Consider the following 23,068-nt stretch of genomic DNA (forward strand, 5'->3'; position numbering starts at 1 on the left):
TTATTTTCATGAACTGAATCATTAACATTAAAATAACTGGCCAATATTTAAATTACCAGTATCCAAGTAAAGTGTTACATTTTATCGACACAATTGATTCTAGTGTAATAAATCAGTTATCCAATGTAGTGTAGCGAAATATTTGTAATTTACTGTCCAAATATTTCACCAAATATGGCTTCTTACATTGTAGTTATGAAGAGATTCGACACTTCACTTTTTTTTTATTCAACTCGTTTTCATTTCCTTATTCGTATATCAACCGTTCACACTTACCAGTACCGCACGTGACAGAACAAATTGACCAATCGCTCATTTCCCAGATATATTGTGGTTTTCTTATAGCATGTTTATTTGGAACTGTATATTCGTAGCTAACTCCGAGGTTTTCATCTTGAAATAGCAACTGTAATAAAAAAAAAAAAAAGACAATATACGTATAACCATCGGTGAACAGCTAACTTTTATTATATATTACGAATTGTTATTTTGTGATAAACAATAATGAATTCTTTTTAAGAGAAGGGTCCAAACTTTCAATCTTTAACTACGTGCTAATTTCATTGTTTGGCAGCTTTATTAAAAATTATGTACTCTTTAAGACTTGGATCTGACATGAGCAATAGATGTCAAATAGGGTAGTCTTCTGAAACAGTCATGATTGCGCTCACATTAAGAGATATTGCTGCATCTAACAGAGGTATGGTAGTGGATCTCTAACATGTACAACAATGGAAAAAACTGATTGTTAATCTGATCCCAAATGTTGATTATTCGACACGTTCATCCAGGATGATACAGTCTAACTGTCATCAAACAAAAATGTATTGCCAAAGATTCAGTGTCAAAACAAATTTCTAGATACACCTTACGAAGAACGTTGCAACAAATGGACTGTGTCAGTAGAAGACCATTGAATAGATCACTGGACTCAGTTACAGAAAAGAAAAACACCTTCATCGGTGTAGAAGTTGGACTAGGAAGGACTGGTGAAAGGTAATGTATATGAACTTTCACCGTTTTGTTAAGGGTAGAAGAAGAGATCGTTGGAAAAGCTACAAAAGTAACTCGCCTCTCGTGTCTCATCACAAATGCTTAAACTCTCTGTGGTGGTTTGAAAATGTTTTCTAGCTTTTAGATAAGGCAGGATGAATAGCTTACACTTCTAATCTAACAAGTATTTATTGAAAAGAACGGTTACTTCCAAGACACTGTGTTTCCATCGATCGTGAGAAAGTGTACGTGCATGACTTTCAAGAGTACAACAAAGTTTTTAGGTACCTCCCATGATCACAACCATCACTAGATCTCCCTCCAATATGACTCTGTGGGATGAACTTCTAATACACGTTCGTCAACATTATTCCTGCTTAACTAGCTGCATCCATTGCGTGAAATATTAGCGACTGAATGGGTAAGTTTCCCAAGACGCCTTTCAGTACTTCTTGGTTTCTACGATGGTCGTTATTAGGGTAAACATTTGGCTCAACCCGACATTTGGTATAACTCCCAATAAAGTGGCTAGTCAATCTATGTAGAAAAATGTTTCTTACCTGTGTTCAATATTACATGAAAAATTGTACTTTGTGGATTGTTCAAATGACATAATCCTAGTAACTCCGACCAACCCTGCATAAGGTCTATTTGCGTTTGAAATGAAAGCTACTATCCAATAGCAACCACCACTCACGCTTGTACTAGTTTAGTTCAATCAGTGCGATATCGTGACAATGGCACGTGATCCATGATCACGCCTCGTCACGCTCGAATGTTAACGTGAAAAGTTTAAAAAAAACAAACGGAGTTTTATGTTGTTTTCTCACAGTGGTTCGTGATGTTCAACCCTATGACGGAACCATTTCACCTGAACATAATTATAAACAACACAAACCGTACGAAATACTATTTTTGCTTTAAAATCCTTATTAATATTTGTTAAAAGAAGATAGTGATGTGTGATTTTCAAATATTTTACGTATAGAAATAATAAGGAAATAACAACATTTCATAGTTTCTTAAACAGATGACTTACAACCAAACTGTTCTATATATACTGTGTAAGTCTCCCACTGGTGAGCGGTAAATCTACGGATTTATAACGCTAAAATCAGGGGGTCGGTGGACTCAGCAAATAGCCTGATGTGGCTTTGCTATTAGAAAATACACACACACATACACTGTGTGAAGAGGAAGTTACGCAAGCAAGCTCTATTAGTGATTTTCTAAGAAAGCGAATAAACAAGTGTTGTTCATCTAATGAAATATTTCTATGAAGACAAACAGTGTTAATGAGTGTAGTTCGTGAAAACTTATTTCAGTACATGGAACATCTACACTACATTCAAAATATTCACCACTTAAATATCGTAAACTTTGTTATATTTTATTTTGTAATTATGTACAGATCTAATTAATTAAATATCATTAATGTTATTTGTAACACTTTAATTAATTAAATATCATTAATCCAGTTACATCTTTATCATGTAATAATGTCAGATAATATCATGAACTTTGTATCTCAGAACGACTGGTTTGGGTATTAACACTTTTACTGATAAGCAGAGAACAACGTTTTGACCTTCCTAGGTCATCTTCAGGTTAAGAAAGAGAGAGTTTGAATGTGACTGTTGACGGACACGTCTTAGGGACGAGAGTATAAACGGGTACGGGACTGTAGGGGGCGTTGCAGGTGGATGTTAGGTTATTAATTAATACAGGTATACCCGTGTTTCTTTATATTAGTTTATTTTGGGCTTGAGTTGTTGTATAAGTAAGGCTTCTTTGATTTTTGCGTTTGTTTATATTTGTTTCTCTATTTAGTATCTGTTTGTTTTCTATGGTTATGTTGTGTTTATTTGTCTTGCAGTGTTTGAAAACGTGTGAAGGTGACTTTTTATGTTCTTTGAGTCTGGTTTCCATTTTTCTACTTGTTTCTCCAATATAGAAGTCGTGGCAGTTATCACATTGTATTTTATAAATAATGTTGGTGTTGTGTTTGTCAGTGTACTTTTTACATAGTATAGACCTCAGTTTTGTGCCTGGTTTTTGAATAAATTTGGTATCAACTGAAATGTCATATTTTGTCACTAGTTTTTGCCAAATGTTGGTTATTTTTTTGCTGATGTCGGGAATATGTATATGGTTTCGTGATTTTTTGATTCGTGAGATATATTTGCTTTTGTTGGTTGATTTTACTTTCTGTCTAGGTGAGTGCGTATAATGTTTTCTACGGTTTGTGGAGGAAACTTATTGATGTTGATGAAGTATTGTTTTATTTTGTTTATTTCATCTTTGATGCTTATCTGGTGAGCATAGCTTTATGGTTGGGTTTGTTTGGTTTCTTAATATGTTGAATTTTTGTTTTGTTTCATGTGCTGAGTCTCAGTATGGGTGATTTTTCTGTGGAAATTTGTTTTGAATTGTCTACCAGTTCTAGTGATTTTGAGGTTAAAAAATGCTGTTTGGTTGGTTTATTTTTTTTTCGTGTTCTCAGCTGAACTTAATGTTGGAGTGTATTGAGTTAACGTGGTTGAAAAACTAAGTGTGTGTTCTGTAGATGTGAATTCAGCAATTGTATCATCAACATATCTGTACCGGTGAGGATGTAAGGCTGAATTGATCGCTTAAGATTAAATCTGTGTTATAAAAATGTTGGCTAGAACTGGTGACACGGGATTGCCCATACTTAGGCCATTTATTTTTAGGTAGTTTTGGTTATTGGACATAAAGTTCGTTTCGGTGGTAGTAAATTATATAAGGGTTGATAATTAGTTGCTAGGGATGTGTATCAATGGGTTGGGGTCTTAGATATAAAGTTCTAAAGCTATCTTGCAGGCTTCTGTGGTTAGGACTTCTGTGAACAGGGAGACTATATCAAAACTGACCATTAGCGCTTTATGGTATTGTTGATTAAGAATAAACTTAAAGTTAAAAAGTCTTTCAAAAAGGAGCTGGCTGATGTTACATATTTAGAATATGTCCACTCTATATGTTTAGTGAGGTTGTAATTAAATGATTCATAGGTCGATATTATGAGTCGTAGTGGACAATCAGGCTTGTGAGGTGCGGGGGTGTGCCGTATAGTTGTGGTGTGCGTGAGTCGGTCCTGCGTAAGTAAGAATAAATGTTTCCCGAGATTGTGTTGGTTGTTTTTTTTTCATTTGTAGTAATATTTTGTTTAACTGCTTTTCATGTGCTTTTGTTGAATTTGTGTTTAGTAACATAAATTTGTTTGTATCTTACAAGATATTCATTTTTTCAAAACATGATACAGTAACTGACCAGGATTTCAACATCTTTCTTTAAGGGTCCTGAAGCCACCAGTGATTTGAGAAACTTAAAACATACATACATTTACAATAACTAGCCGAATATATACGTTTTGAATATATACATATATATAATACAATAACTAACCAGGATTTCAACAAGGGTCCTAACTAACCATTTCGAATATATACATATATATAATACAATAACTAACCATTTCAACATCTTTCTTTAAGGGTCCTGAAGCCACCAGTGATTTGAGAAACTTAAAACGTTTCGAATATATACATATATATAATACAATAACTAACCAGGATTTCAACATCTTTCTTTAAGGGTCCTGAAGCCACCAGTGATTTGAGAAGCTTAAAACGTTTTGAATATATACATATATATAATACAATAACTAACCAGGATTTCAATATCATTCTTTAAGGGTCCTGAAGCCACCAGTGATTTGAGAAACTTAAAACATTTCGAATATATACATACATATAATACAATAACTAGCCAGGATTTCAATAACGTTTTAGCCAGGATTTCAACATCTTTCTTTAAGGGTCCTGAAGCCACCAGTGATTTGAGAAACTTAAAACGTTTTGAATATATACATATATATAATACAATAACTAACCAGGATTTCAACATCTTTCTTTAAGGGTCCTGAAGCCACCAGTGATTTGAGAAACTTAAAACGTTTTGAATATATACATATATATAATACAATAACTAACCAGGATTTCAACATCTTTCTTTAAGGGTCCTGAAGCCACCAGTGATTCCTTTTCCTCAATTCGAGTGTATGTAAACGTAGTTCCCGCCACCTCATACTCTCCACTCCACTGCACGAACCAGTCTCCGTTCAAATGGAAGTAACCTTTCTGGTCACGAAGTGCTAAGTAGTTGTTGGAAGTAGAAAGTTCTTCCACTCGAATATTTCTTGCTCCTTGTGGTACAGTAACAATCTTAGCGTAACCTATAGAAAGTATTTAGGGATCTATGAAAATGAAGACAAGAAATCAGGCAATTTTTTTTTTTTTTTTTAATGAAGCATTGATTGTTTATCATCTCATAGATGGTGTAACAGAGTCCTCATGGTGAATAAAGAAAGGCTAGAAACTATGTATAGTTTAGAGTAACACATGACAGAAAATTCTAGAAGACTCATCCACAAAAGTGCTTCCGACAAAAGACAAGTCTTTGGAAAATTCATCCTTCCCACATGAGTTACTTCTGTACGTTAGTCCTCGAAGACTTTCTTCTGTCGTGTCACCCTGAACTAAGGTATTGTTACCCATTAGAACTCTGTTTGTTCATCGATGATTATTTATATATTTTTTTAAAAATTTCACGAGTTCTAGATCTATGGTTGATGTTTTAAATATTCACGAATTTGTAGTTTTATGGTTTATACACAATTATGTGTTTGGGATTACTTTACTCTATAGAAGGTTTTCGTAAATAACTTAACAAATACATGTTATAAGAGGTACAGAATCTACCTAACAGATACGTGTTATAACAGATGCAGTACCTACCTAACAAATACATGTTATAAGAGGTGCAGAATCTACCTAACAGATACGTGTTATAACAGATACAGTACCTACCTAACAAATACACGGTATAACAGATACAGTACCTACCTAACAAACACATGTTATAACAGGTACAGATTATACCTAACAAACACATGTTATAACAGGTACAGATTATACCTAACAAACACATGTTATAACAGGTACAGATTATACCTAACAAACACATGATATAACAGGTACAGATTCTACCTAACAAACACATGGTATAACAGATACAGTACCTACCTAACAAACACATGTTATAATAGGTACAGTACCGACCTAACAAACACATGTTATAATAGGTACAAATTATACCAAACAAACACATGATATAACAGGTACAGATTATACCAAACAAACACATGTTATAACAGGTACAGTACCTACCTAACAAACACATGGTATAACAGGTACACATTCTACCTAACAAACACATGTTATAACAGATACAGTACCGACCTAACAAATACATGATATAACCTACCTAACAAACACATGGTATAACAGGTACACATTCTACCTAACAAACACATGTTATAACAGATACAGTACCGACCTAACAAATACATGATATAACAGGTACAGATTCCACCTAACAAATACATGATATAACAGGTACAGATTCTACCTAACAAATACATGATATAACAGGTACAAATTCTACCTAACAAACACATGTTATAACAGGTACAGATTCTACCTAACAAATACATGATATAACAGGTACATTTTCTACCTAACAAACACATGTTATAACAGGTACAGATTCTACCTAACAAACACGTTATAACAGGTACAGTACCGACCTAACAAACACATGATATAACAGGTACAGTACCGACCTAGACCACGTTTCTGCTTAAAGACATCTCTAATGACATCACATTGAGTTCCGTCTCCATGACAAATTCCACACCGATCTTCTTTAGATTTAGAGTCGATTTCTCCGTCACACCCAACAAACTAGAAGGTAGAAACTTATGACAGTTTATATAAAACTTTACGGTTCAATATTCTCAACGTGATATTAACATTGGCGAATAAAGAAGTGATGAAACACCTTATATTTAAATATATGTTATTTCTCTGGATGTATAATTCAATCATAATCAGTTTGTCTCACAATGATAAAATTCCATATATATTTAGGTGCTGATAGAAAAATATAAACAAATAATAACATCTTTAGAAGCCTTTTTCTTAAAGGTATTGTATACGCAAATCACGTTAAAGCCTACATTTCTGTGTTTTGTATTGTTGTTTATTCCACATGCATGAAGAACAAAAGTTATTTAATTAATACCAGTTCCACTGCCTATTGTAAACATTAATAGCACTTTTTACGGGTAAATATTGTTATAGTTTCAAAATATGTCAATATTTATATTTTCTGATAAATTCCTGATGATTGTTTATATTAATCTGTGACTAAAACAATATTATTACAGAGAAATGAGAGAAAATGAGTATTAAATTTATATAGATATTTTAAAAATAATGTCACTTTAACAACACCACTATTAAACAAACACAGGTGTGTTTGATAATGTCACTTTAACAACACCACTATTAAACAAACAGAGGTGTGTTTGATAATGTCACTTTAACAACACCACTATTAAACAAACAGAGGTGTGTTTGATAATGTCACTTTAACAACACCACTATTAAACAAACAGAGGTGTGTTTGATAATGTCACTTTAACAACATCACTATTAAACAAACACAGGTGTGTTTGATAATGTCACTTTAACAACACCACTATTAAACAAACACAGGTGTGTTTGATAATGTCACTTTATCAACACCACCATTAAACAAACAGAGGTGTGTTTGATAATGTCACTTTATCAACACCACTATTAAACAAACAGAGGTGTGTTTGATAATATCACTTTATCAACACCACCATTAAACAAACAGAGGTGTGTTTGATAATGTCACTTTAACAACACCACTATTAAACAAACAGAGGTGTGTTTGATAATGTCACTTTAACAACATCACTATTAAACAAACAGAGGTGTGTTTGATAATGTCACTTTAACAACACCACTATTAAACAAACAGAGGTGTGTTTGATAATGTCACTTTAACAACATCACTATTAAACAAACAGAGGTGTGTTTGATAATGTCACTTTAACAACACCACTATTAAACAAACAGAGGTGTGTTTGATAATGTCACTTTAACAACACCACTATTAAACAAACAGAGGTGTGTTTGATAATGTCACTTTAACAACACCACTATTAAACAAAAGGAGGTGTGTTTGATAATGTCACTTTAACAACACCACTATTAAACAAACAGAGGTGTGTTTGATAATGTCACTTTAACAACACCACTATTAAACAAACAGAGGTGTGTTTGATAATGTCACTTTAATAACACCACTATTAAACAAACAGAGGTGTGTTTGATAATGTCACTTTAATAACATCACTATTAAACAAACAGAGGTGTGTTTGATAATGTCACTTTAACAACACCACTATTAAACAAACAGAGGTGTGTTTGATAATGTCACTTTAATAACACCACTATTAAACAAACAGAGGTGTGTTTGATAATGTCACTTTAATAACACCACTATTAAACAAACAAAGGTGTGTTTGATAATGTCACTTTATCAACACCACTATTAAACAAAAGGAGGTGTGTTTGATAATGTCACTTTAATAACACCACTATTAAACAAACAGAGGTGTGTTTGATAATGTCACTTTAACAACACCACTATTAAACAAACAGAGGTGTGTTTGATAATGTCACTTTATCAACACCACTATTAAACAAAAGGAGGTGTGTTTGACAATGTCACTTTAACAACACCACTATTAAACAAACAGAGGTGTGTTTGATAATGTCACTTTAATAACACCACTATTAAACAAACAGAGGTGTGTTTGATAATGTCACTTTAATAGCACCACTATTAAACAAACAGAGGTGTGTTTGATAATGTCACTTTAACAACACCACTATTAAACAAAAGGAGGTGTGTTTGATAATGTCACTTTAATAATACCACTATTAAACAAACAGAGGTGTGTTTGATAATGCCACTTTAATAACATCACTATTAAACAAACAGAAGTGTGTTTGATAATGTCACTTTAATAACACCACTATTAAACAAACAAAGGTGTGTTTGATAAAAACAACTTACGTTATATGCATCATCTGTAGACAAATATTACTTTTTTTTAATTTGGAAATTAGAGTTAGTAATGAAATCTCCAATAACTGTGCGAATTTTTAAAAATGTCAAATTACCTACAACAGAATTTTATCGTTCGTTCCAGAGATGTATAGATTATCATCATGTGTAAGGACATTAAACGACCTGTCATTCAACAGCTACCATCATCAGAAAAAAGTTATGTCCAGAAGTACAAGTATCACTTCTTACAGTATCTTCAAAACTAGCTTTGAAACTCAACAAACATTTACCATCAACACAAACATCTTTAGTTCCATGGTTACAAGAAGTACATTTATAATATCTATAAAACTAGCTACGAAACTCACCATTCATTTACCATCAACACATACATCTTTAGTTCCATGGTTACAAGGAGTACATCTATAGTATCTACAAAACTAGCTATGAAACTCACCCTACATTTACCATCAACACAAACGTCTTTAGTTCCAGGGTTACAAGGAGTACCATCTTCTACGGTATCTGCAAGAAGAACTGAAAAGTACTCTCCCTCCGCCTTGCAGTGAAGCTGGCATGGTTTCACTGTTGAATGAACTGAATGTTATTTATTCAACACTAACACGTTTCACAAAGAAGAAGTTTGACGTAATTCACTTAAAACTTTAATATGAAGGAGAGTAATACGTATTTATTCAATTTTGGTGTCTAACAAATAAACGTAATAAATAATTTAAACAGAAACTAAAACCTAACAATCACAGATCGTGATTTTAAACTGACATTCCAACTGTTAGTTTAAAGGTTTATACACAGTATAACGAAAACCTTATGCAGCATGGTGTTACTAATAATATATAAAATAATCCATGGATGATAGTGCATATTATTTAGAATAAACAACACAAAATATAATTAAATTTTGTATTTAATAGGATAAGTTAAAGAATGTTACACAGAATTGTAATATAGTAACACACTTTTCTCCACAAAATTGTTAATAAACAATTAGAGCTTTGGTAATAAGGGAGACAAACTGTTACTGATTCTTATTTGAACTCATAAGACCGTTATGAATCATGCATTAAAAACACTTTAGGTTTAGGCTTCTCAAGTGTGATGACTATACCATAGAGTTCAGAACGTCTTACAGAATGTGCCTAAGAGAAACTTTAGTTTCTACTTTGTGTGACGTATACAGTAAGGTTAGTTTCTCTATATGTAAATAAGAACATAAGCTCACATGAGGAGTAAACGGGAAACCACTTGTGAAGTTTTCCTTTATAAGGAAGGTCATCAAAGTTACTACACTGTACGCCTCGAAAACTGGGCGAACCTTCTGGACACGTCTGGAAAATAAAAGTTACGGGTTTAACAGGAAAATATAATAAAAAGTTTTCTCATGTATTTAAGATACATTTTATTTTTCATGTTAGGAAAACAACTGCTGATAAATACTATACAGGACAGTGAGACAATAAGAAAATAGCAAACAATGATCTACAAGTACGACGAAGGACTTATTTATTGGGGAACAAACAACATCTCTCGACAAAACAATTGTCTGTCTTCTACCCTCTGAACAACAGGAATTCTGCATCGAAACATGTTGTACGTTCCGCCTCAATCAATCCACCAGTGGGACATATTTACAACTCTTCAATCCTGGGCTCGATTCCCTGCGGCGGACACAGCAGATAACACTGCACAACAATTTGTTTGAAAAGTTTTGCTTTATGAAAAGTTTTTGATGATTGTGACAGGTACCTGGTGGGTATGCACAAATATAATTTTGGTTTTGCTTCATCACGTAGGAACTCTAAGAAATAGACAGTTAACTGTTTACCGTCAATAACGTACTTAATTGCGTTTATGTTTCTAATACGCTATTATGTTCAACATAATTAAAAGTGTTTTGCTCCTGATTTTCGTTTGTATTCAATGTCCGGTGCATCACGTTGCAGTGTCCAACAGTAGTCAGCAAACATTGACGGATTCCAGTTGCCCTGATATCGTTTTTCCATTGTAGCAAAACTGAAGATTTCGATGATACGGTACGTGATGGGCAATTTTGGATGTGATTTTTGTGATCACCAGCCAAAAATCTATAAGGAACATCCAACAGTGTTCAAGAAGCAAAAACTTTGTTGTGCAGTGTAACCTACTGTGGCTTTGCTCGAAGACGAACAGATAGGCCCCCTAAAATAACTCACTTCATTATGCTTATAAATCGTCCATTTCCAAATGATTATTATATTAGCATAACATTAGTTATTCTTGTGGTCATATAATTAAACATCTCTTTAGTAAGTAATAAAACCGTCTGTCTCTGTGTATAATACATAGACGAGGACAAAAATCCATGTAGCATAATTTAAGTAAGTTTCAAAATAAAATAAAACCTCTTGTCAGTAGCAGAGGGTTGAATTCCCGCAAAAGAAAAAAAAAATCAGGATAGAAAGTATTTCGTTGTCACTGGGTTAGTTTAATTTCACGCTGGACTACTCCGTGGTCATCTGCGCTAAGCGTCACTAATTGGGAAATGACAGAAATGAAGAACGGTCACCAACTGTCATCTTCTTACCTACTACTCTTTAACAACAGCGAATGAAAGGATGAGCATGTTCGGTAACGGGACTTGAACCCTCGACTTGCAAATTGTGAATAAAGCACCCTAACCACCAAATCAAATTGTGAATAAACCACCCTAACCACCAAATCAAATTGTGAATAAAGCACCCTAACCACCAAATCAAATCTGCGAGAGAAATAACCTGTAACATACATCATATAAACTAATGTACGTTTAACAGTCACCAACTATAAACTCATGTAAGATTGGTACTCACCTAATACAGTAAAACCTGTCTAAGGCGGAATCGCACGGAACCGAATAAATTTCAGGCTTAAGCAGGCTTTCTGGCTTGGACATGAACATGCAGTTCCTCAATTATATATAGTTAGACGTTTGTGAATAAAGTTATTATACTGTTTATGTTATTTTTATTAGAATAAGAACAAAAATAGACATTCAAAATATACATAAGTACACAAAATCTTAATCAAATTTGTTTGAAGAAAGTGTCCAATTTCAACTGTTTAGTTTTCTAATGGACTTTCTCATGTGGTTAAAAGAGAACACCAATTCTACGGCCTTTTCATGAAGTTCATTTTCCACTTCATTTTTACATACAAGTTGATAGAGTTAATATAACTTAACACTGGCTATGAAGTAGGAATTTCTATTTCCTCACTATCTTTTCCATTTTGTTCATATTCTGAATCTCTCACACTGTTACCATCTTGAGATTCTATTATAGATTATAAATCAGTTTCATCAATTTCTGTTAAAACATTCCTTTCAACGTTCACAAAACTTTCCACATTCACAGAATCATCTACATCAATCAGAGTTTGGATTTCACTAGAATCGTCATAACAAACAACTTTTAAAAAATGAGGGTATTTAGTAGCTTCTTTTAAAAATGAGGGTATTGAGTAGCTTCTTTTAAAAATGAGGGTATTGAGTAGCTTCTTTTAAAAATGAGGGTATTGAATAGCTTCTTTTAAAAATGAGGGTATTGAGTAGCTTCTTTTAAGAATGAGGGTATTGAGTAGCTTCTTTTAAAAATGAGGTTACTGAGTAGCTTCTTTTAAAAATAAGGGTATTGAGTAGCTTCTTTTAAAAATAAGGGTGTTGAGTAGCTTCTTTTAAAAAAGAGGGTATTGAGTAGCTTCTTTTAAAAATAAGGGTATTGAGTAGCTTCTTTTAAAAATAAGGGTATTGAGTAGCTTCTTTTAAAAATGAGGGTATTGAGTAGCTTCTTTTAAAAATGAGGGTATTGAGTAGCTTCTTTTAAAAATGAGGATATTGAGTAGCTTCTTTTAAAAATGAGGGTATTGAATAGATTCTTTTAAAATGAGGGTATTGAGTAGCTTCTTTTAAAAATGAGGGTATTGAGTAGCTTCTTTTAAAAATGAGGGTATTGAGTAGCTTCTTTTAAAAATGAGGGTATTGAGTAGCTTCTTTTAAAATTAAGGGTGTTGAGTAGCTTCTTTTAAAAAAGAGGGTATTGAGTAGCTTCTTTTAAAAATAAGGGTATTGAGTAGCTTCTTTTAAAAATGAGGTTATTGAGTCGCTTCTTTTAAAAATAAGGGTATTGAGTAGCTTCTTTTAAAAATGAGGGTATTGAATAGCTTCTTTTAAAAATAAGGGTATTGAGTAGCTTCTTTTAAAATGAGGGTGTTGAGTAGCTTCTTTTAAAATGAGGGTGTTGAGTAGCTTCTTTTAAAAATGAGGGTGTTGAGTAGCTTCTTTTAAAAATGAGGGTGTTGAGTAGCTTCTTTTTAAAAATGAGGGTGTTGAGTAGCTTCTTTTAAAAATGAGGGTATTGAGTAGCTTCTTTTAAAAATGAGGGTGTTGAGTAGCTTCTTTTAAAAATGAGGGTGTTGAGTAGCTTCTTTTAAAAATGAGGGTGTTTAGTAGCTTCTTTTAAAAATAAGGGTATTGAGTAGCTTCTTTTAAAAATGAGGGTGTTGAGTAGCTTCTTTTGAAAATGAGGGTGTTGAGTAGCTTCTTTTAAAAATGAGGGTATTGAGTAGCTTCTTTTAAAAATGAGGGTGTTGAGTAGCTTCTTTTAAAAATGAGGATGTTGAGTAGCTTCTTTTAAAAATGAGGATGTTGAGTAGCTTCTTTTAAAAATAAAGGTATTGAGTAGCTTCTTTTAAAAATGAGGGTATTAAATAAATTTTCCCTGAATTTTAAAATTAGGGAAGATAAGAAATTATTTTTTCGTAAGAATCATGTAAAGAGTAGAATTTTACATTTAAAAGACAAATATATTTCTACAAATCATGAATCTAATTTAACTGTAAAAATAATGACAGCAGAAAAAAAGAACAGAATATATTTAACCAATACTTAGTGTAACAAAATGTCCGAGAATTATTAATATTTAAACAAATTATTAATTAAATAAGAAACTAATATTTAATCAAAAACATTTTTCCGCCTTACTCAGGATCTAATCCTACTTGTTGATAGATGAAGTAGGTGAAAAGATAGTTTTCCGTCCACGTTACGCAGGTTCAGTCATATAGATGGCGTTTTATAAGAGAAATATTAAGGTGATCCTTCAAAATTTGGGTATTTCCGGCTTGTACAGATTTGCGTCCTATGTAGTTTCCTGCTTAGACAGGTTTTACTATATAATATTATATAAGTTTCACACTCACCTATTATAACATTATATAAGTTTGGCATTCATCTGCTGTAAACTTATATAAGTATGATCGTCACCTATTATAAAGTTATAAAAGTTTCGTACTCACCTATCACATAGTTATATAAGTTTGAAACTAACATAATTTAAATTATCCTTACAGTTCTGTGTGATACACTGTGATACACTTAGTGACTTCTGTAATTAGTCCAAAGGGTGTCTTTACCAACAAAGAAAACAGCTGCAGAGCACCCATCCGTAGCATTACAACGTGTATCAAAGTTAGGTCTCAATATATTTTTTTTTAACTGAGGGATATGAACACAGTTTCTCAAATAGCGCCCCCACCCCTGAGATCTCGAGGGCTCAGGAATACAGAATCAGGTTGAGCGTCTTTGGAAACCTACTCCAAGAATCTTAGTTTTGTTTATTGACTTTTAGGGTATGTTTCAGCCCTCCTTGATACGGAGATTGGGCCATATAGATAAAGACCTCATCACTTGGACCAGCCCAAGTCCACCTGATCATATTGGTTCTGCTAGCTTCACACCTTGGAAGGTGTTTGCAGACTGAAAATCTAGAACATGAAATGTAAGAACAGAAATGAACCTCTGTAGAGGCGAGTAAGGATAAATTAGTAGTTTGTGTACAAAATACAGGGATGAATGACAAAAATATCCTAACTACTCAAGTAGAAAAGATCTTCTAAAGTCCAGCTAATATTCCTTGAAGTCTAACGAACAAGCCTCAAAAACATGGGATTTCTTCTGTTACACGTAAATCACGGTGTGCTTAGGGCCAGTTCACTTCTGATAAATGAGTAGTTTTTTATTCAAATTGTTTTTATAATATTCTCCTGTTATACTGTGACGTAACCACAAAATATTCCTCCACTCCAATGAAATGTAATTGGGCACTGTATATTTACTTACCTTCAATTATAGTTACAATTCTGGCTAATTCCCCCCTTTTGTCGCCACTGTAGCACGTTTAAAATGAATAATAATGCATATGTTGTGAAACACATATTTCATAAGATTTACTTACTTTAATATTACAGAGCTTGACCCTTCTTCTTTCCCCAGTACAATACTTCCCTCCTCTGGTCGGTCTTCGAGCATGCAATAGAAATAATAACTAAACTTTTAGCTCAAAATTAAATTACGATTAAAATAATTTTACCTGACATACTTAGAAGTATCATGAAGGGCGAAAGAAAGATCGAATTTGTTTTGAAAACTTAATTAATGTTAGTTTGAAAGTAATAAAGTTTATTGTACTTGTATTATTATTCTTATTTTAATCAGCAAATTCGTAGTTAATACTTTATCAAATATACTAAGTTTTAGCCGTAGCTAATTTGTCTGAACGTGTTTCGCTGAGATTTTTCATTTTTTTTTGTCAAGTTTTAACTCGGTTCGTGTTTAGAAGAAAGTTGAAATTAACTTACGGTGGATTGTTGACATTAACTTACGGTGGATTGTTAACATTAACTTACGGTGGATTGTTGACATTAACTTACAGTGGATTGTTAACATTAACTTACGGTGGATTGTTAACATTAACTTACGATGGATTGTTAACATTAACTTACGGTGGATTGTTGACATTAACTTACGGTGGATTGTTGCACAATCGTTCAGATGACATTGTTCCCCCACCGCAACTCCTCGAGCACAGACTCCACGAGCCCCAAGATCCCCATTCTCCATCAATACTATTAGGCTGATCTTCGATCGTGATACATTTTCCCATAAAACACCACTAAAGATAAAACAATATATTATGTATATGGAGAAATGTAGCCTAAAGATAAAATCTCAGTATTATATGAATTATGTTAAAGAAACGTATAAAAGCGAAACACAATTTCCATTACGTGTAATATTTTTACTTTTCTTCAGATTAATCTGATAACACCAAAGTATTCGTGATACATCATGATGTCATGACGATCCACACTTCATTTCCTAGTATGGTACTGACTGTTTACAAATACAGGAAAATCGATTGACATAATTTCTAACCTATGATCATAACTTCCTGATATTATCACGAAGAAACACATTGAAAAGGTTTATCTTACTTTATTCAAACCACAAATAGTGCCATCAGCGGCGGGCTCCAGACGAGTCACGCACTTATCGTCCACACGGCACCACAGTGTCTGGCACATGTTCTGGACATAGAAATTATGTCGTTAATTCTACACTGTACCTACAACTCACTAGTGTTGTAGTGTAATTAAACAGAGACGTATAGTAAGATGTTAAGCGGATTGTTGCGAATGGTATAGCAAATTACTGATTGTTAATGTATTACTTCCATCCATGTCTTCATGTATACTTACAAATATATATGTGTAAAAATTTATATTAACGGCTACAACATATATAAATAACATTATAATTATAAACATTTACTAATCATACAGATGTAAGTACAGTTTAAAACATTGTACTCAGTTACTAATAATATAAGACGTAAATACAGTGTCAAACACTGTAGACAGTTACTACAAATACAGATGTAAGTACAGTGTCAAACACTGTAGACAGTTACTACTAATAAAGAGGTAAGTACAGTGTCAATGCGTGTGTTTTTCTTATAGCAAAGCTACATCGGGCTATCTGCTCAGCCCACCGAGGGGAATCGAACCCCTGATTTTAGCATTGTAAATCCGGAGACATCCCGCTGTACTAGCGGGGAGCGACAGTGTCAAACTCTGTAGACAGTTACTACTAATACAGATGTAAGTACAGTGTCAAACATTGTAGACAGTTACTACTAATAGAGAGGTAAGTACAGAGTTGTCAAACATTGTAGACAATTCTAAGAATACATAATTTAAGTAAATGTGTTAATATTTGTATATTTTATTTCAAACCTGAGTTTAGCAGTTTCCTTCGTCTTATAAAATTTGTCATTGCGTTTTTAACTTTATTATTAAAATAATATAAATAGTTTGTCACTTGTAAATTAATTTAATATAAAATGTGTTTATTTTTTGAGTTGTGAAAGAAACAATAACAACAAACAGAGACGATGTATGTTAAAATATTTACTTCAAGGCCTGTACAGTGAGTAGCAGAATGACCATACTGAAGACGACACTGGTGGTCAGCGTTATACATGGTCCCTGGTGGCAACTGCGGGAAACTAAAGTCATGATCGGATGGTTCATCGTCTAAGCAACGACCCCAGTCTCGACTGAAACAGATAATTCAAAATAAACAGACGTGATTCATCAAAAGCCTATATCACGAATCAAAACTTAATATTACCAGTTCTAAACATTTCATTTTGAGAGATTTCACCATTTTGATAAATGAAGTGTTTGACGTTGAAGATGAAAATATTGGGCTTAGCGATCATAAAGAAAAAACGACATATTTTTGTAAACAGTTTCGTTCAATCATTTTAGAAGGAAGTAGTTGGTACTTTATGAGCATGCTCAAAAATAAATTAGTGAATAGGCCTCATTATTTTTGTTTCACGTATCAAAATGCTAAGCCTATATAAATCTTCTCTCTGTTACTTAAGTTTTTCATGTAAATTGTTAGGACATTCTCTAATTGTTTAGTATTTATATTACTATTCAGTTTACGAATACACTTACTCAAGAAACTTTGTAATCTCCGAACGACTACATTTTGACCAAACGACAGGACTGGCCTCAGAAGCGAAATGAGATGACATGATATGTTGCTGTTCTTCAAATGAAAGTTGGCAACCATTGTGGAAGCTGTCGTGGCTCATTCCGAAACTGTAAGACATTGCTGATTTATTCCATGAATCATACCTCAGGTAACGTACAATTAATGCTAGTCATCATAGTGTTAAATTTCAACAACAGAAAGTTAGCATATTCTGTCTCTCACTGAGCGCCACATGCAGCTCGAAAACATTAAAACAAGTTAACATCCTAAACTAATAACCTACTTGTGACCCATCTCATGAGCTATGGTGTAAGCCACTGCTAAACCTGTGTCTTCGTTAACATTACAGCTTCGCCCAGGTTGGCACATTCCGGCAACTTCTGCTAAGCCTAACGTACTGCATGGTTGATTTCCTTTTGTACAAATGTTGTACCTAAGAAATAGTAATAATAAGAGTAAACACATTATATCAAAGATAATATTGGTAGTTCTCCATAAATTTAAGTTTTCTTAATGATTATGTTTGACCAAATATTCGTAAATAACTCATCAGTTTAAACCAATCGTATACGAATATAAAACAAAACAAAAACGAGACTATCACTTCTGTACATTTTAAATAATTGTTTACAGTCGTTAAAATACACATTATGGTGCAAGAAGTTAATTTCCTTAATTTAAATTAAAAACTTTCTTTTAGTTTTGTAGGCAGATCACATGAAACACAAATGTTTATAGAGAGATCACAGAACTGTCACATATTATACCAAACTCATTCAGTTATCTTCTTCGTTTTTGATACTCGTTACCTTATATAATTATTTGTACCATTGACAAGTAAAAATGATTTAACTCAAGAATTTATGAAACTCAGGCAGAATTATTTTAATTCATACATAGGTCATCTCTAAGGTTTAATTTTTCCTTTATCAACTATTACATATTCGTTAAACCTTATTTTGGTTAAACACTCATGTTTACAATTAAGAAAACCTTGTATTTAGTGTAAATTTATATATTGAAGAATTTGTCAGTGTTTTAAACTTTGGCCCAGCAACACACAAAATGCCTCTTCAGAATAGTGTCTTTCTTTTTATCTACTGACTCAGTAAATATTTCGCTATTGACTTGATGTGTCATAATGCTTAAAGAGTCGCTTAGAAATTATAAACTTCGGAATATGGCTCTATAGAAATGAAGTTATACTGGGTTGGACACTAACCTGGTTAGAAGTATAGCAACATCGTGATGGTTTGGGTGATTTTCATCTTGAAAGTTCACATACTGCTGCCATTTACAAAAGCTCTTGAGGGTGGAATTGGCGTTGTGATTAATTTCCAGATCCTTTGTCTCTTGAAGTAATATAAAACTAACTGATTAAGAATTTCATTTTTTTTTCTTTCAACGTAAACAATGATTCATTTAAGTAAATTGGCGATTGATTTAGAAACCAATTCCTTCTTTTCCTAATTATCATAGTGATTCAAACAGTGTGAAACTCTAGTTGTTTTTTTATATATATCGAAACATTAGCTAAACAACAATAACAAATTAAACTTTTCTTTCAGTGATTCAGGTACTATTAAGGTGTTACATTATCCAATGTGTTTTCGTGCAGTTAATTACTTTAATTTCACAGCTGTGCTAATAATTTTGAAAGTAATTTTTTTCTATATTATTGTAGTGTAATAATAATACATAATACCTCACGCTAACTAATCAAACGTCAAATTCACCACCCAAGTTTTGTTGGTGGCAAATTTGGTATAAATTTAAAACACGCACACGCTGGTTTTCTAATGATGTAAAAAATAGGTAGCCAATGGCATTTATAAAATGAAAATGTCATGTATTAGAATTTGGACTCTGCTGAACAGGTAGTTAATAGGCTTAGCGTACCTTAAAAATTGTAGGCTTAGCTTACGTCAGAAATAATACACGTATCAGTGAAGAAAAATAGTTTATGACATTAAACTAGGTATTATTATTATACTAAAATATGAATACAAGTAATATACCTAATTCGTGTTCATCGGCTCACCGAATTCTAAAACGTTACACGTAAGTTATATTTTAACTGTTTTTTTTTTTTTTTTTTAAGAAAGGTTTTTTTTGGTAACATGCTGTATGAAGATTCACAAAGTGTTCAGTTTGTACTACATCTTACAACTCGCTGGTTTACAGATCAATGACACAAGTTTATAAATTGTTTCTAGATAAGTATGTGACAGCCACAGAACAGGGTTGTCGTTACTTAATGTATTGGAGTGGAGGGAAATAGAGATATTAGAAATAAATTTAAATCCAAGTGTGAAAATATTCAAATGAAGATAAATCTTAAATAATTATAGACTAGATGATCCAGAGAAAATAAGTTTAAACTTTAGTGGCATGGCCGGAAAACTTGAGCAAGAGGTTGTTTGTTTGTATTTCGCGCAAAGCTACAGGACGGCTACTGACGTTAGCCGTAACTAATTTAGTAATGTAAGACTAGAGGGACGGCAACTAGTCCTCACCACCCACCGCCAACTCTTGAGCTACTTTTTTACCAACGAATAGTGGGGTTGACCGTCACTTTAAAACGCCCTACGGCTAAAAGGGCGAGTATGTTTGGTACGAAGCAGTTTCGAACCCGCAATCCTTACATTACTAGTCAAGCGCTCTAACCACTAGTCATGCCGTACCTAAGCAATGTGACTAGCAACAACATATAAGAAGTGACAGTCATATTTTAATTAAAAACATTCTGTTTTCAAAATAGAATCCCATGACAACACATTTAACACTCCTACGAAAGGTGGGGCCTAATAGGCCCCAGAGCAACTTGAAAGATTATTAATATTAGGCTAATAATTTTGTATTTAAATGAAATTGCCATTTAAATCCATTAATGAATGGATTAACGAGATTCCCACTGTCCCTGTCTACTATCTAGCGAAACCACAGCCAGGGGAACGGGTTTGAAGAAATCAGGACTAGAAACGTCTTTTCGTAGGAGTGTTAAAAGACATTTAACTAACATAAGTCCATCTTATTGAACAGAAGTTTAATATGCTGAAGTTAATACGTGTTAGGGTAAGGGAAATACAGTGACAGACTTATTATTAACAAAGTAGAAAGGTCACTTCATATGTTAATACATAGCAGTATACACCGGCCAGCCACTTTATTAGAACAATGTACTTTCTGAGACTTGAACACGACCTGAACTGTAGGTGCAAGCTAGGTTGACAGCATAATGTGTCAAGGCGATTATCCTTAAAACACTACCAATGGTTTAGACAATTTGTCAAAATTATCCCAACAGCACTAGCAATAACTTGGTGATCTTTCATTGTTAGCAATGACTAAGACAAGCATATCTTCAGGTAACCTTGTAGACATGGTGCATGATAACTCATTGAGCAGGTGTTACAGTAATTAGACATTATGATTGGTAGGCTGCTCCAAAATATTGTTATTCAACCTGATCAGCAATGCAAAACGTTGAACAAACTGTTTATAGAAAGAGAGAATTGTGGCCGTAAAACCAATAAGAAGAAGAGGTGAAAGATAGGATGATAAATTCCACAAGCCATTAAATATCACGCCAACAGACAGACATTCAGTGAAGGGCAATCCACACCCACCTATAGCCATAACTTCTGAACACCTTTGCAATAAAGGGGCTACTGCAATAGGATAACATTGTAGTAAATTGACTATGGCAGTAGAAGACCTTTGCAGTAAATGGACTATGGCAATAGAAAACCATTTTAGTAAATGGACTATGGCAATAGAAAATTAATATAATTAGTGGACAGTGGCAGTAAGAGACCATTTTAGTAAATGGACTATGGGTGTTGGTATTTAGTATACAAGATTGTTTAGTGCAAGTGTCTTTATTGAGTTTACTTTGTGATTTAAAGTTTAGTGATTGTCTACTTTCTAAAACAGGAAAGTTAATTAGTGGCTCCCTTTTAAAGCCGAGAGATAGTCTGAAGAAAAACATCAATTTCTGGGCATCACTGGTCCTCTCTCGCGCTCCTGTAGGGCCTGTTTGATTTGAAAACCTAACTTACTGCCACGTTAGTCAATTAGATAAAATACGGAAGCTGCACATGGATTGTTTAAAAATGTTAGTTATGACAAATGTCGTTACATAACTAAACGAATCGTAAGTTGTGTTTGTAGTAACGTTGTTGTCCAGGCTTTATTAATATTCGAGTAGCGTGACGTCAAGAAAATTCGAGGTTTAAGTTGGGCGACGTACAAATATAGGCGACCCAGCGAGCGCAAGTTAAGCGAAGTTCAATTAAGTCAAGAAAAGTTAAGTGAGGAAAAAGTTAAAAACCTGAAGTTACCTGGTGTGTTACCAGGGTGATATTTTAAAGTGAGTTTCACAGTTTAATAGAGATAAGGAAAATATTTTGTCTTATCAAAATGTATCGTAAAGTAATGGAACCCCTTTGTGGAAACTTTGACGAAAGAGAAACAATTATTCAAAGATCGAGATACAACTGTAGTAACCCATGGAATAACGTAAATGAATTTATCACAGACCGCACAGTAAGAAACAGAGTACAAAGTAATAATTCCTCATTTAATTTGGATTCTAAAGTAATTGAATCTGCCTGTGTGGAATTTTGAAAAGAAAGATGATTATTTAAAGTGTCCTGTAGTGTATATAACATTTGTACATACATTTGACTTGTTTTGAATATATTATTTTAAAACAAATAGAATATGTGTTTTCTTTAATTGTTCAAATTTATCGCCAACAAGTTACAGACACCTACTGCAGAATAATTCTTAGTCTAATCATACTTAAAACTCTGAACTAACTTGGTGAGTGTGTTAAGGTGATCTTTCAATGTCAGCAATTACTATGACAAGCATATATTTAGGTAACCTAGTAGACATGGTGAAATGAGATATACAGTAAGAAACCATGTTATTAAATGAACTATGGCAATAAGAGACCATTTATTAAATGCACTATGGCAATAAGATACCATTTATTAAATGAACTATGGCAATAAGAGACCATTTATTAAATGAACTATGGCAATAAGAGACCATTTATTAAATGGACTATGGCAGTGAGGGACCATTTTACTAAGTGGACTATGGCAAAAGGAGATCATTTTAATAAATGGACGATAGGATTATAAGACCATTGTA

The 23,068-nt window shown here is 33.2% G+C and overlaps 1 protein-coding gene across 1 annotated transcript in view; it reads right to left on the bottom strand.

The window, feature by feature from the left end:
- LOC143249932 (A disintegrin and metalloproteinase with thrombospondin motifs 6-like) overlaps positions 1-23,068 on the bottom strand; it is a gene marked incomplete at its 5' end in the record, with an annotated part of 99,817 nt that overhangs the window by 37,456 nt on the left and 39,293 nt on the right. Inside the window, 12 exon segments of the mRNA XM_076500549.1 lie at positions 277-406; positions 5,007-5,248; positions 6,698-6,818; positions 9,482-9,609; positions 10,268-10,373; positions 15,294-15,357; positions 15,865-16,010; positions 16,333-16,425; positions 17,312-17,456; positions 17,866-18,012; positions 18,189-18,338; positions 19,128-19,255. Of these exon segments, the coding sequence (XP_076356664.1) occupies positions 277-406; positions 5,007-5,248; positions 6,698-6,818; positions 9,482-9,609; positions 10,268-10,373; positions 15,294-15,357; positions 15,865-16,010; positions 16,333-16,425; positions 17,312-17,456; positions 17,866-18,012; positions 18,189-18,338; positions 19,128-19,255 (1,600 nt within the window).

The sequence above is a fragment of the Tachypleus tridentatus genome, chromosome 4 (assembly GCF_004210375.1).
Source record: "Tachypleus tridentatus isolate NWPU-2018 chromosome 4, ASM421037v1, whole genome shotgun sequence".
Lineage (NCBI taxonomy): Eukaryota > Metazoa > Arthropoda > Merostomata > Xiphosura > Limulidae > Tachypleus > Tachypleus tridentatus.